Source organism: Coloeus monedula (assembly GCF_965178545.1).
Source record: "Coloeus monedula genome assembly, chromosome: 9".
In the NCBI taxonomy this organism is placed as follows: Eukaryota; Metazoa; Chordata; class Aves; order Passeriformes; family Corvidae; genus Coloeus; species Coloeus monedula.
The window spans coordinates 486,036-499,980 of NC_138789.1; the positions used below are offsets into that span (position 1 = coordinate 486,036).

Below are 13,945 nucleotides of genomic sequence, written 5' to 3' on the forward strand. Positions count from 1 at the left end.
TGGATCTTATCCCTGGGGCTGAATGTCTGAGGGTAGGGGGTGTGGCTGTGCTGAGGGAGATGGGCATGTGGGTTTTGAGCAAGGGCTAGTGCTGAGTGGGCCTGGCCAGGAACAGACCCCATGGGGCTTGCGGCATGTGCCAAAGCCACCTGGATCCTTCCTGGCTGCCTGCACCCACGCTTTAGTGCCATCAGCCCCACGGCACCAAAGGAGGAGGGTGACCTGTACCGGGAGCATCTCACACCCCAATCCCTCCCTTTCCCACCCCGCAGGTGTTTCTGCAGCTGACGAAATACCCTTTCCCCTATTGCGGAGGAATTTTTTGCAATACCCTCAGAGCAAACGTTGCCCACCTCTCCCGCGCACCCCTCCAGTGGCCGCTCCGCAGGTGCCAGCCCCAAGCACCCCGGCTGGCCCCGCCCTGGCACGGCTTGGCCAGTGGGCATCTCGGGCCGGAGGCAATGTCTTTAAATTCCTCCCCCTCGCGTGACCGTGGTACAAAGCAGTGATGCTCCTGTGTGCCCGGGGAGGAATCGTGGCCACTTATAAGGGCCAGGAGCAGGCAGGATCGCCCGCGGCAGCATCGCCCCCGGGCAGCGGGGCAATGGCCCTGCTCGGACGTGTCCCCGGCAAAATAAACCCTTCTACAATATAGACTTCTCTTTCTGCTGAGGCTCCGGGCAGCGCCGAGTTGCGTTTCAACTCCATATCGAAAAATAACTCTTGAAAATAGCAGCGGTGCTCGGCAGAGGGGTGCGGGGCTGGCGCGGGTGCCGGGACGGACTCTGCCACCCCTGATTGTCCTTCTCTCCCTCCCGCCGGCCAGGCCATGGCCGGGTTCCCCCCGTCCCCAGCGCCGCGCCGGGGTCCTCGCCGCGCGTCCCGTGCGCCGCCACCTCTCTTGTGCTTACACCCAAAGGCATCCGTGCGCCCCGCCCGAGCACAGCCGCCCCCAGCCATCGCCGATGCTGTCCCCCCTCCCTCCAGCCCTCCAGGGCCAATTCCCATGGGAAATCCTGGAAAGGTCAACCGCCGGCGGGTGCCCTCGGTGGTGCGCTTGCGGGCCGGGGGGAGCGCGGGGGGCCGGGGCGGGGGGCGAGCAGCGCTTAGAAAGGGGGGTGATCCATGTCGTCCAGCCAGGAGCCCGGGCTGGTGGGAAAGTCTGGGTACCCGACGCTGCTCCCCGTGGAGATGTCGGAGGTGGGGCCCCCCCCGGCCATGGCCCGCAGCGTCTGACTCACCCCCTGCGCCCCGTGGGCCACCAGCCCCAGGCTGCCGTCCATGGCGTAGTCCAGCCCGTTGAGCAAGGGCGGGTGGGCCGGCAGCGACGAGATGGAGGACGGCGACTGCGGGAGGCCGTAGGGGCTGCCGTCCCGCAAGTCCTGGTACGTCTGTCCCGTGCCCTCCATGGAGAAGCCGCCGTTCAGCAACTGTCCGCCCGCCACGTCCCCCACGGAGCCGTACACCCTGTTGTTGTGGCCGAGCTCGGAGAGGATCTGGTCTTCTGCCGGGGAGAGGAGGGAGAGCGGAGGTGGGGGGTCAGCGCGGGGGGCAGCCCCGCGGCCCCCCGGCCCCGCTGCGGCGCCGCGCTCACCGCGGAAGCTGAGCTCGCTGTCGCTGACGCCGCAGTCCTCGGCCGAGCTCTCCTTCTCCAGCTTCCCTCCCCCGCGGCTCCGCTTCACGCTCTTGTAGAACTGCCCCCAGCGATGCCGCCCCGCGTCCTTCTTCAGCCGCTTCTCCTTGGCCCGCCGGTTCTGGAACCACACCTGGAGCAGGCAGTGGGGACACCGCTGGCACCGCGGCACCGCGCCACCCTGGCAGTCCTGCATGGCAGCAGCGCCGCAGTCCAGCGCCTCTACAACCCTGCACCCATGAAACCCAGTGCTCCAGCATCCCGGCACCCCGACATCCCGGCACCCTTACATCCCCACAACACAGCATGCCAACACTGGCACACCAACATCCTGGAATGCCAACACCCACACAACCCAGCATCCCCAAACCCCTGCAAACCTGCATGCCAGCACTCCTGCCCCCCAGCTCCCACACCCCCATGCAATCCAACAACCCATCATCCCTGCAGCCCAGCTTCCAGGCACCCAGGTCACGCCGATACCCCTGGCACCCCTGCATCCCCTAAAACCCAGTGCCCAGGCACCCCAAAGGGGACCCCTGTGCCGCCTCCCCTAGGGGCAGGGTGGAGAGGGGCACCCGCGGCCTCACCTGCACCACCCTCATGTCAAGCCCCGTCTCGGAGGAGAGCTGCTCCCGCACGTGCCGGGCGGGCTTGGGGGAGTTTTTGTAGGCATTCTTCAGCGTTTCCAGCTGCTTGGCCGTGATCGTGGTCCGGGGCCGCTTCGCTCCCGCCTCGGAGTCATCTGCAAGCGAAGGAGGCGGTACCAGCCCCGAGCAGCAGCACAAGCCACTGGGGAATGTCTCCCCAAAACCAGCTGCCCCCGAGCCCGCAGCGACACCTTCCCACAGGCACCGAGGGACACGGGCCACGGCCACCCCTCTGTGCGCCGTGCCCCTCGCAGCCTCTTCGGGGTGCCTACCGTTCTGCTTGGCAGTCTCGTAGTCCTCCTTGCAGACCAGCCGCCCGTCCTCCATCAGGTAGAACTCGTCGCCCGTGGCCAGCTGCCGGCTGCAGATGATGCAGGCGAAGCAGTGGAGGTGGTACACGAAGTCCTGGGCTTTGCGGACCACCTGGGTCGGGGGGATGCCCTGCTGGCACGCCGTGCATTTGGTCCCGAAACGCCTGCGAGGAGAAGCGGGCGACCCTGAGCCCCCTGGCAAGGTGGGGTTTGCCAGGACCGGGACCAGGAGACAGGGCAGAGTTTAGACCAGCAATCAACCTTATTATGCATGACACTTCACACGGCAGGGGTTTATCTTCCTCAGAGTGAGAGACCGGCCTAATGGAGCCGAGGAGGGTTTGATTTTAATGATTCTTTTAACTAATGCTTATAGGCTGCCTGATTTTCCCCTGCAAGGACAGTACATATTTCATCCACATTAATACCAAATAAATTAATTACGCCATCCCGCTGGCATGATGAATCCCAGATTAATGCAGAATGATGGGGCTCTTACACCGTAGCGGCGGCCTGACAGGGGCGTGGGGTGGGCTGGTGTGGGGCACGAGCAAACCCGCCAGCACGGCTGCAGGGAGTGTGAAAGGCACCTGAGAGAAGTGCGGCAGCCCCACGCAAGGGGAGGTAAGAACGGGAAGCGTGGAAGGAGCGTGCAAGAATGGTGCAAGGAGTTTGCTGGGAGTGTGGAAGCAGCGTGAAAGAAACGTGCGAGGATGGTACAAGAACGGTGCAAGGAGTGTGGAGGATGCACGCGATGAGCGTGCAAGGAGCGTGCAAGGAATGTGGAAGAACCATGCAAGGAACATGCAAGAATGGTGCAGAAAGTGTGCAAGAAGAGAATTCGGTGAATTAATGGCACGAGGGTGACACGTGCCATGAGAAGGAAGTCGGAAGTGGGTGGACATTCCACTGGTGTTTTCAGCAATGGATGCTGTGGGATCGATCTGGGGCCCATCCCCACTTCCCACTGGCACCACGGGGGCTCTGCAAGGTCTCCCCTGCTCCCCATAGCAGCCCTAAACACCCCAGGGCACCACGGAGCCATCCTGGTGTTGCAGCTGCCCAGGTGACAAAGCTATCAGAATAAACCTGCCCCCATCTGCTTTGAAGGAGGCAGCACAGCAACACCTAACCCCTTTGGCCCCCCGCCCCAAGGCTGCAGGGGCTGGCAGCAGCATTTGGGAGTGCCCGGGGAGTGCAGCCACTCCAGGCACCTCTCACTGTCCCCAGAGGCCTGAACATCCCCCAGTCGTGCAAAATCACCGTCAAGCCCCCTGGCTACCCATCCCCTCCAGAAATCCAGGGCACAGCCAGCAAAGCTGGGTCTCTGAGACTGTCCCTGAGCCATGCAGGTGTCACCCAGGGATGGGTGGCAGACACTGGGTATGAGTGGTGCCAGCACAATTTTGGAGTGTTGGAAGCAGAAGGTGAGAAGGAAAAACCTGGTTTTTCTCATTTTCTGGGCTTATATCCTAAAGGGAGAGGCCCTGGATACCTGCTGGGGAGACCTCAGCTCTCCTGGAGTCATCTGGGAGGGAAGGTGGGAGAGGAAAGAAGTGGGAGAGGAGTGGATAGGAGATGGACAGGAGAGAGGGAAGGAAGGATGAAGGAATGACAGAATGGAGGATGGAGGGAGGGTGGGAATGGAGGGAAGGAGGAAGGCAGGCGTGAGAGAGCGGTAGGATGGACAGAGGATGCTCTTCTGCTCCCAAGGCTGAGCTGGTGCCCACTCTGCAGCGCCCATCCACCCCCTCCCTCTCACAGAACACTATAAAAGCCACTTTAACAACTGTCCCAGCATGCCGGGGGGTTTCCACACCATCTGGGGACAGAGGACCCAGGACAGAGCCACCCACAGCCGTGGATCAAGAGCTGCAATTTGGGGGAAGGAAAAAAAAAGACAGAAATCAAAAATGATCGGATCCTTTCCACAGCAGCGCCTGCATTGCCAAGTGCCTCTGAAGCTGGGCTGAAATCCTCACGTTCCCTGCAGGTTCCCCACCCCGAGATCAATGAGCGGTTAAGGAAAGGTGAGGTGCGAGCGCCCAGCTGCTATTGATTGGCACCAAATAATCCAGGCAGGACCTCATCTGAGAAAGTCGCTGATCTTTCAACTCCAATTAACATTGATTACCCGCACCTTTTGGGCGACTATTTAAATGACTTGGAGATTAATAGGCTGGAAAATATCAGAAGTGAAGTGTTATTACCCAGGCTGGAGTGGCCGCTTCGACTGTCTCCGAGAAGGAGAAATCCAAGCTTCATCTTTGGTGCTGATGCCTGATGAGGCTGATGAGGATCTAGGAGGGCCTGGGGATGGGAAGGCAGGGGAAGTCCCGCCTAGGGACTAATCGCGGTGGCTTGAGGGGAGGTGGGGACAGCCGGTGTGGCTGGCCCTGAGTGGGAGGTGGATTTAGATCCCGAGGGGCAGCGGCTGCCGTTTAGCTGAGCCCCATCTCCTGCATCCAAGCAGTGAAAGGCACCCACCGGCCAGGATCCAACCTCTCTGCTCCATGGCGATCCACAGCCAGCACCAGACCCAGCAAAAACCTTCTACATCCCTTGGGAAAACTCCTAGATTCCACCGGCAGCCAGGGACCAGAGCATCCTCACAGCAAAGCCCATTTTTAATGGGGAACAGGTTGTCCTGTCTCATGGGAGCAGGGAAATGCCAAGGCTGGGGCATCTCACAGCTCAGAGGCAGCTGCCAACGCAGGCAAATGAGGTTTTCACACTAATGGGAGCAAAAAAAATGGATTTAAAAAAAAAAAGAGGTAAAAGGTGAAGGGAGAGAGAAACAGCATCAGCAAATCCCGAGGAGGAGAGCGAGGCACTCGGGAGGAACAGGCAGCGTTATCGCTGCCTTGTGCAGGTTTCTCCTGCCCTCTAGCTCCGAGCGGAGCCGCGGCCACCGGGGCCGCCGCAGGATGTCACCCCGGGGGCCTGAACGCCAGCACAGGGGAGGAGCAGGAGCATCAGGGAGATTTGGGGCTTTCCGATGGTTAAATCCCAACAAGCAGCATTCAGCTTGCAGCCGCTGCAAAGCACCGACATTCCCTTTATTTCCACAACAACAACAACAAGTTGTAGGAAGATTTTGGAGAAATTATGCTTAAAATTTGCTCCGCAGGCAGGGAGATGCTGCTTTTGGGGGGCTGTGCCCCGAGGGGTACTCACTTGAAGAAATCCTCCTTGCAGTAGACGCTGCCGGCCCGGGAGAAGCAGCGGTCGGCCAGCTGCATCTGGCAGTCGGCACACTTGAGGCACGAGCTGTGCCAGTGCCGGTCCAGGACCTTGAGGATGAACTTGTCCAGGATGTGCTGGTTGCAGCCGGCGCACTGGGGGATCTCTGGCCAGGGGGGAGAGAAGAGCAGCGTCAGCCACCGCAGCCCCCTCGGGGCTCCCAGCCCTGCGCGGGCCCGTCCCGGGGCTGTGCGGGGAGAGGAGCTGCCCCCCCTCAGCTCTCCGGTGTCCTGGCGCGTCTCCCTTGGCAAGCCTTTGCCAGAGGCCGCTGGGACAGCCGAGCCCCCGGCCCCGCCGGCTCCCCCGGCCCCAGACACACACACAGGCCATGCTTTTCCTCTCTGCACCCCGTTTTTCAGGCCGTGTCCTGCTCGCTGCCACGCTTTCCCTGCCTGCCTCTGGCTCCCTCTGGAACGGCACAGCCCCCAGCCAGGGGCACAGCTCGTCGCCCCCCACGGGCACCCCTGTCCCCCAAGGGCCAGGCTGCCGAGGTGACCCAGGGGTTCATCTGTGGGGTCCCAGCTGTGGCCCAGCGGTGCAGGGCACCCCCACCTCCACCGCACCAGCAGAGGCTTTTCCAACACGGGCAAACATCCCTTCCCCTCCGCATCCCCAGGGCCACGAGCCACGCGTGCCGGCCACACCGGCCCCTCCAGCAGGTGCCCAGTGCCCCTCTCCCTGCAGTGCCAGGCTGCCAGGACCCGCGGTCCAACACCCCTTCGGACCCCGGTTTTGCTGCGGCAGGGCCAGCAGGACGCTGCTTGCTTTCTCTCCCATCCAGCCGCGGTGCTTCAGACTCCTGTCACTGGACACGGCTGGAAAACGCGGTCTGAAGCAAGGCCCCGCTGGAGCAGAGCAGCAGGAACCGGGAATATCGGGGCTACTAGCCCCATCCAGCCCGCCCTGCATCCGCCTCTCACACTGCGGGAGGAAGCTTGGAAAGGGCTTTTCCTGCAGCAAGGGGTATCCCTGACCATCCAGATCCCCACACAACGTCTGCCTGGAGATGTCCAGATCCTTCCGTGGATCTGGAGAGCTGGGTATTCCTTTCTCTCTCTGCCCAGAGCTTGGAATATATGGGAGGCACGGTAAGAGTCTGCAGGAGCAGACTGCCCGGTGAAAGCCAGGCACGTAACACTGACCCACACACATGGAAGCAGATGGATTGGGGGGGGGGGGGGGGGGGGGGAAGGAAAAAGCGTTAAAAAGAGAAAATATTGAAAAAAAATAAAAATCAAGGAAAAAAAAGAAAAGAGAAAGAAAATTTTTAAAAAGAAATTTTTTTTTAAGAGGAAAATTATATAAAAAAAGAAAAATACGAAAAAGGAAAAATATTAAGAAAAAGGAAAAATATTTTTAAGAAAGAAAAAAGATAGAGAAGGGAAAATGTTTTCAAAAATTATAAAGGTAAGAAATAGATAAAAAATGAATACGATAAAAAGGAAAAATATTATTAAAGGAAAAAACATTTAAGAAGGAAAAACCTTACAAGAAGGACAACATATTAAAAAAAGGAAAAGGAGGAAAGATTCAAAAAGGAAACAGGAAAAAGGAAAAAATAAAGCAGAAACAACAACAACAAAACAAGAAAAACAAAATAAAAGAGAAACCAAAAAGGAAACAGGAAAAAGGAAAAAATAAAGCAGAAACAACAACAACAAAACAAGAAAAACAAAATAAAAGAGAAACAAAAAACGTGAGAGAAGAGAGGAAAAGAATGGAATGGTACAAGGGAGGAAAAGAGGAGGAAAAAAGAAAAGGGGGGAAGGGAGGAAAAGGGGAAAGGGAAAGGGAGAGAAAGAGGGGAAATAGGAAAGAAGGGCAGGGGGAAGAGGAACGAACGGGCAAAGGAGGAAATAAAGGGGGGGGGGCGGGGAAGGAGGAAAAGACCACAGGAAAATCTCTTATTGTTACAGCCTCAAACAACATTATTTCAAAATCCTTTGGGATCCTGCCACGTACCTCACGTGAAGGCACCTTATTCCACCATTGCCCAGGTCAGACAGCTACAATCCCAGTGCCCTTCAGACCGCAGTTACTGCTGGCATTCAAGCCTCTGTCGCATTAAGACATTATTATTTTATAAATGAAATTTTTAAAAATAATTCTACAGCTTCTATAGGTCCCTCTTTCCCTCCTTGTTTGGGAACACCTGGCTGCTTCTCTCCCGTCCCTCCACCACCGCGGCTGCAGGTCGGCACCAGCCACGTTTTCCACGCTGGATTTGTTAAACCCGTTTGAGAGCAACGCGAACGCCGCTGGCACCGGCGGTGGCACCAGCACAGCACCAGCCCCAGGAAATCCTCCTCGGTTACTTCACGAACGCGTGGGCACCTTCAGGAAGGAGGTTTTATCTCCACATGATTATTGATGTAAACACGTGTGTGTTTATATGCACCCATCCTGCACTCTGAAGAGCCAGCGAACAGCTTTCCCATTCCTAAAAGCAGCAACACTGCTCAATTTCAGCAAGCGAACAACTGCAGCCGGGAATACAATATCTCCCTTCCAATTTCAAAAAAAACCTGTTGTTTTTTTTAAGAGGAGACCGATTTTCCTTCCAATTTCGCTGTAGATGTACGGCACCAACCTCACGGACAGGTGTCTGTGTGTGCAGTGACGCCCGTGTGCACACGCAGGGATGATAACAATAATAAAAATAAAAATAATAATAACAACAACAATAACGAAAAGGTGAGCTGCCAGGGGAACCAGGAGATGTCCCTCTGGTTTGCAGAGGGAAAATATCTAAAATTCAAGCCCTGCACCCTGCTTTGTGCTTTGCCAGAGGCAGCTGCCTCCCTGCCTCGCATTTATCACACTCGTTTTAACTGAATTATTTTATAGAGCAGGAACAAAGTTAATGGATACAACTGGTTCATCAGGAGAGGCGTTCCCTCGCTGGCTTTGCCCACCGGCATCCCCCGGCTGTGCGCACAGGATGCTCCGCTGCCCTGCTCCGCGGGAGGCACAGCCGCGGGGTCCCCCCTCTCCACCCGGGGACCACCCGGACGATGCAGCAGCCTCAGCGGAAACCTTGCCCGCGGGACCTGCGGGGGTCACCCCCGGCCCGGGGCGATGTGCCCGGGAGGGGACCGCACCTGGGCATCCCTGCCGCCCGCCGGGCGGGATTGGGCCGTGCCCCACTAATGCCCGTGGGCAGATCCGCAATCCCCCGCCTCCCCACGGACCCTCCCCCGCACAGAGACCCGAGCGATGGCCGGGCAGGGCCGCACGGCCCCGCCGCCACCGTGATTTATTAGCGGCGGCTTCGTCTTCCCAGCCCCCCCCCCCCCCCGCACCCCGACGGGAAAAATTAGAGAAATAACGATGGAAACGAAATAAACTCGCCGGTGGCCCCGGTAATCCCTCAGACCGCAAAACCCCCTCTGAAACCGAGCGGGCGGAGACGCGGGGGCAGCGCCGGGGGGATGCGCGCCCCCAGCCCAGCCCCGCCGGGCACCGCGGGGCCCCAGCACCGCCCGCTCTGGGGCTGCGGAATGGGTGCCGGGGAATGCGGGCGGAAAACCGGAGCACAAAGGCGGCCCGGTCCGCCGGTACCGCAGCCGGCACCGACCCCAAGGAAGGCACTAGTCCGGGGATTCCTCAAAAAGTCTTTCTGCGGGGAGGAAACCTCATTCCTTCACATGCAAAACCCTTCCAATTCAATTCTCTGCTGCGGGCAAACGACTTTCTCGGCGGCAATTAATCACTCCCCCAGCTCCAGCCCCTTGGCCAGAGCCTGCCGGCACCCGGGCACTGTTCCCACAGGCTTTGGCACAAGTTTTGACTTCGGTGAGATTTGCAAAACAATATTCATAAATAATATTCGGATTTTTATTTTTAACAATCCCGTCTGCAAGGCTAAGCAAGGTCTGTCGGGGGCGGGGGGAGGCAGCTCGGCTCCCCAAAATCCTGCAGAAGAAGATGCTGTAGGACACAGCCTCTGCTAAAATAAGGAGGCTAGTGGCTAAATAGAGAGGAAAAACTGTGATTTAATAGTGATAAAAAATTAAAACGTCACGGATTTTCTTCGCACACACGATGAAATATCGAGGTGCTGCTGGGGGCTGGGGGACACCCTGGCTCCTTCTTGGGAAGGAGTCCCCTGCCACGGGGCAATTTCCTTCGGCTCGGAGGGGGCTGTGTACTGTGTCAGTGAGGCAGGATCAGGCCCCACATCTGTCACGACATGAAAGCAGGTGGCTGGGAGCTGGCAGCGGCCACAAGGCTCGGGCTGGGGCAGCGGGAAAACCACTGGTTTACAGCAGCCCAGCCTCATCTATTTTCTTTCTGCCGATTTTTTTGCGCATAAATTATTATTAATAATAATAACAACAATAATAGCAATATTAGAGATACAAATAGCAATAGTAGTAATAATAACAGTAGTAGTGATGATAATAATAATAATAACAACAACAACAACAATATCTCTTTGGATTCTCTCCTGCTAATTCCTGACATCCATCAGTCAGTAGAGGAATGACAATGTCATGGGCAAGGGAGAAGGGCCAGACCAGGGAGCTATGCTGGGGCGATGCTGCTCCAGGGTGGTTTAGGCACCTCATTTTTTTTCCCAAATCAAGGGATTTCGAGGCCATAGAAGTGACCCAGAGGCCCGGAACCGGCGCCATGACGCGGGATACGGCCGTGGGACAGACTCTGGCTGTCGCCGTCCCAGTCCCTGCACCGGCGCCAGCTCTGTGCCCCTGATTGGGATTTTTCTTCCCCTCTGCTGCGGTGAAAGAGGTTAAACGGGCCCGCCTGCCCCCCTCCCGGGGCTCGGCAAGGGGACCGAAACGGGGGATAACGGGGACAGGCCCCACAAAGAGCCGCGGGCACAGACACCACCGAAAAACCCACGGAAAACGAATTCCGGCCGCTCGGGGGGGCGGGGACCGTGCGGGGCACGGAGCAGCGCGGGGGCTCCGCGGGGCAGCGGCCAGGGGTGAGGGAGAAACCTGTCCCGGAGCGGACACCCCCGTGCCCCCCTGTGTCCCCCGAAGTGCGGCCGGACCCCGGCCGGGCTGTCCTGCGGCTCGGGCCCGCCTCGCCCCTCCTCCGCCCGGGATCCCTCCCCTCAACTTTCTCGGTGCTGCTGCGGGGGGCCGAGCATCGCCCTGTTGCCCCCGGCGGGGTCCCCCCGCTCCGGGCCCGTAGGGGCGCCCCGGGTCTCGGGAACCGTTTGCAAACGGGGGGAAACAATAATAATAATAAAAATAGCAATAACAACAACAACAACAACAGCAATGCCCTCGCAGGAGGCCGCCGGCGGAGGCCCCCCCGCCCGCCCGCGCAGCCCCAGGGCGCACCGGGCCGGGGGCTCACCGGGGCACGGCCGTCCCTATTATCCACGGGGGGCATCCAGAGTGGTGCGCGTGCCCACGGGATGCCCCCGCGTGGGGCTCGGCCCTATAGGAACGGCGGGGCTGACGGCCCCTATGGCTCCCACACAGCTCGGGTCCATCACCCCCCGTGGGGTCCATCCACCCGTGTGCGCACACCCCAAGCCGCGCCTGTGGCACCCCCACGGACGCGCTACCTGTAGCTGCAGGGCAGACGCGCGCCCGTACAGACACACAGGTGATGTTTGGATAGACACGGATGCGGCGGCATCGCTCCAGGGGCCGCGCGGCGCCCAGCCGGGCTCGCCATCCCGCTAATACTCACGGCCCTGGCTCCCTTCCCACCGCCGCCGCTCGCCGCCTGTCGCGATAAACGACAGAAGCGCGGTGTCGTGCGCTGCGGGCCGAGGATGCGCGGGGCGGGCGGGGGCCGTGGCCGTACTCACACCCACTTACACACACTCACACACTCACATACACGCTCACATCCACACACGCGCTTGCACACGCACAGCCGGAGCCGCGCCGTCCTCCCCGTCGGGGCCGGGCCCGCATCGCTCCGCACGCCGCCCGCGCCGCTGCCCGCCCGCCCCGGGGCACCGCTCCGCATTTTCACGTCCATGAACGGTGCTACACGCTGGGAAAAATAAACGGAAAGTGCAGAACCGGGAGCGACCGGGAGCGGAGGCACCTGCCCACCCGCAGGGCGCTGCCCCGCCGGCCCGGGGCCGCCTTTGCGGCAGGGAGCGAAGGAGGGAGAAGAGAAAAGCGTCCTTACGTTGCACCGGCACACCGAGGATCTCGGGAAGCCCCTTGACAGCCCCTTCGGCAGCGAGCGCGGAGCTTTGCATCATTTTATTGGCCCGGGGGGCGGCGGAGGGGAGAGAAGAGGGGCGGGAGAGCCGCGGGCCGCGCCGGCGGAGCCCGGCGGCGGGAGGTGGCGCGTCCCGGTGCCGTGTCCCGGTGCCGTGTCCCGGTGCCGTGTCCCGGTGCCGGTGCCCGCCGGTGCCGCCCGCCTCCCATTCATTCCCCTGCGGGGAGCGCGCCTGACGTCACCGCCCGCAGGGGGGCGGGGGCGGGCCGGGCCCCTCGCAGCCAATCACCGCCCGCTCCGCGCCGCCGGGGGCGGGGCCTGGGCCGGGGCGGGGCCCGCAGGGGGCGGGGCCTGCGGGGAAGGGGCGGGGCCCGGGCCGGGCCGTGTCCGGCGGTGCCATTGGGGACAGCGAAGGAAGAGCCCAAGGCCGCGGTCGCGCTCCGCTCTCGGTGCTCAAGGACCTTCTCCCGCTCCATGGAAGGCGTTGGCGAGTCCCCGGTTCGGGCGCACAGCCCCAGCCCTGCCCCTCCTGCCGCTGGGAATGGAGGCTTAGCCAAGGGGCACTTGCCTGGCTCCGGCGGACACCGGCGCATCACCATCCCGCGCCAGCATGAGCTACTGCCCAGCGGCTGTCACGCCGCCATGGCAAGCTCTGCTTCCACAGGTCGCTGTAACACATCTCCGGGGCCTGTCCCAATGGTGCCTCTCCAGGGACACATCTGGGCATGGAAAGAGCCAGCCCAACTCCGCGGTGCTGCAGTGTGCTCAGCCCGACAGCCCGCTGGCCGTGGTGGCACAAGGGTGGCAATGCCAAAGACACAGGGCAAAGGGCTCGGCGTGGCTACGGCTTCCATGAGGATCTCCATGGCGCTCTGCTGAGGGAAAACCCTGGAGCATCCCAGCCCACAGCGCCAGAGGGAAACCGGTGTGGTTGTACCTGGCAGCCAAGGGCTGAGCAAGGAAACTCACTGAAATGGAGCTGCAGTTAGAGTGGGCGCCTCGAGCATCACCCTTCCTGATGCTCACCGTGTCACCAGCTCGGGGACAATGGTGCCACACAGCCCCGATGTGCTGGGCTATCCCGCTCTGCCCAGAGCACCAAGCAGGGTGAGACCCCCGGGGCGGCACATGCCAGTTTCTGGCAGGGGAGGGAGGATGCTCACCCAGCCAAGAGCACAGCCACCCTCAGCTCAGGTGTGCTCATGCCAAGCCTTCGTTTCCACACTGAAATGCAAGTTAGGAAGAGGCTTTTCCCACCTGAAAAAACCTGAAACCCTCCCCTGCCAGGAAATGTACAGGTGGGACAAGCCAGCAGCTGGGAAAAAAAGCTAAAAATAAAAGTAGTAAAAGCTAATAAATGTATTAAGCCTGATGGTTCCTTACGAAAAAATTGAAGTTTTTCTTTGAGATGCTGGGGTTTGACCCCCAAAGTTTCATTTTTTGGAGCAAAACCCCGTCCAGCTCATCTCTCACCTTTGAGCAGGGACCGGTGTGTGCTCATTGCACGAGTGAGCTCACCCTGTAGTTCAGCGAACACCAAAATCTGCCTCCCACCACAGGGAGGTGAATCCCACCCCACCCCATCCCCTTCTCCCCTAAATCACGCTCCAGCCCTTAAGTGCATTAAGCACAGCCAGAGCCCCGCCGGCCCCGGCCACCTGCGCTCCGCAGCCCCTCGGGGCAGGGGCCACCGTCCCCCCCCGGTCCCCAGCCAGCCGGAGTGTGGCTCCCAACACGCAGAAAGGCAGGTCCCTAAGGCAGATTTACGGGAGAAGTTTAGCCGGCCGCGCGGACAGACGGACAGACGGACGCTGCCCCATCGCCTCCCTGTCCCGCTGCTTTGCATTTCCAACCTATTTCCCTAATTATTCCACCGCTGCTGGGAGTCATCGCGGTCTCCCAGCTCTCTGGCACGCTCTGATTTATCTCTCAGCCGGGATAACAGC

General features: G+C 60.1%; 1 protein-coding gene across 1 annotated transcript; it reads right to left on the reverse strand.

Moving 5' to 3' along the window:
* Positions 1-1,106: 1,106 nt before the first annotated feature.
* Positions 1,107-12,079, reverse strand: LHX4 (LIM homeobox 4; the record flags this gene model as incomplete). Its single annotated transcript, XM_082286775.1, has 6 exons — positions 11,964-12,079; positions 5,772-5,943; positions 2,556-2,758; positions 2,224-2,378; positions 1,595-1,766; positions 1,107-1,504 (listed from the first exon to the last, which is right to left on the reverse strand). Exons 1-6 carry the CDS (start codon positions 12,037-12,039, stop codon positions 1,107-1,109), a joined length of 1,176 nt encoding a protein of 391 aa, XP_082142901.1. The 5' UTR covers positions 12,040-12,079.
* Between the last annotated feature and the right edge of the window lie 1,866 nt (positions 12,080-13,945).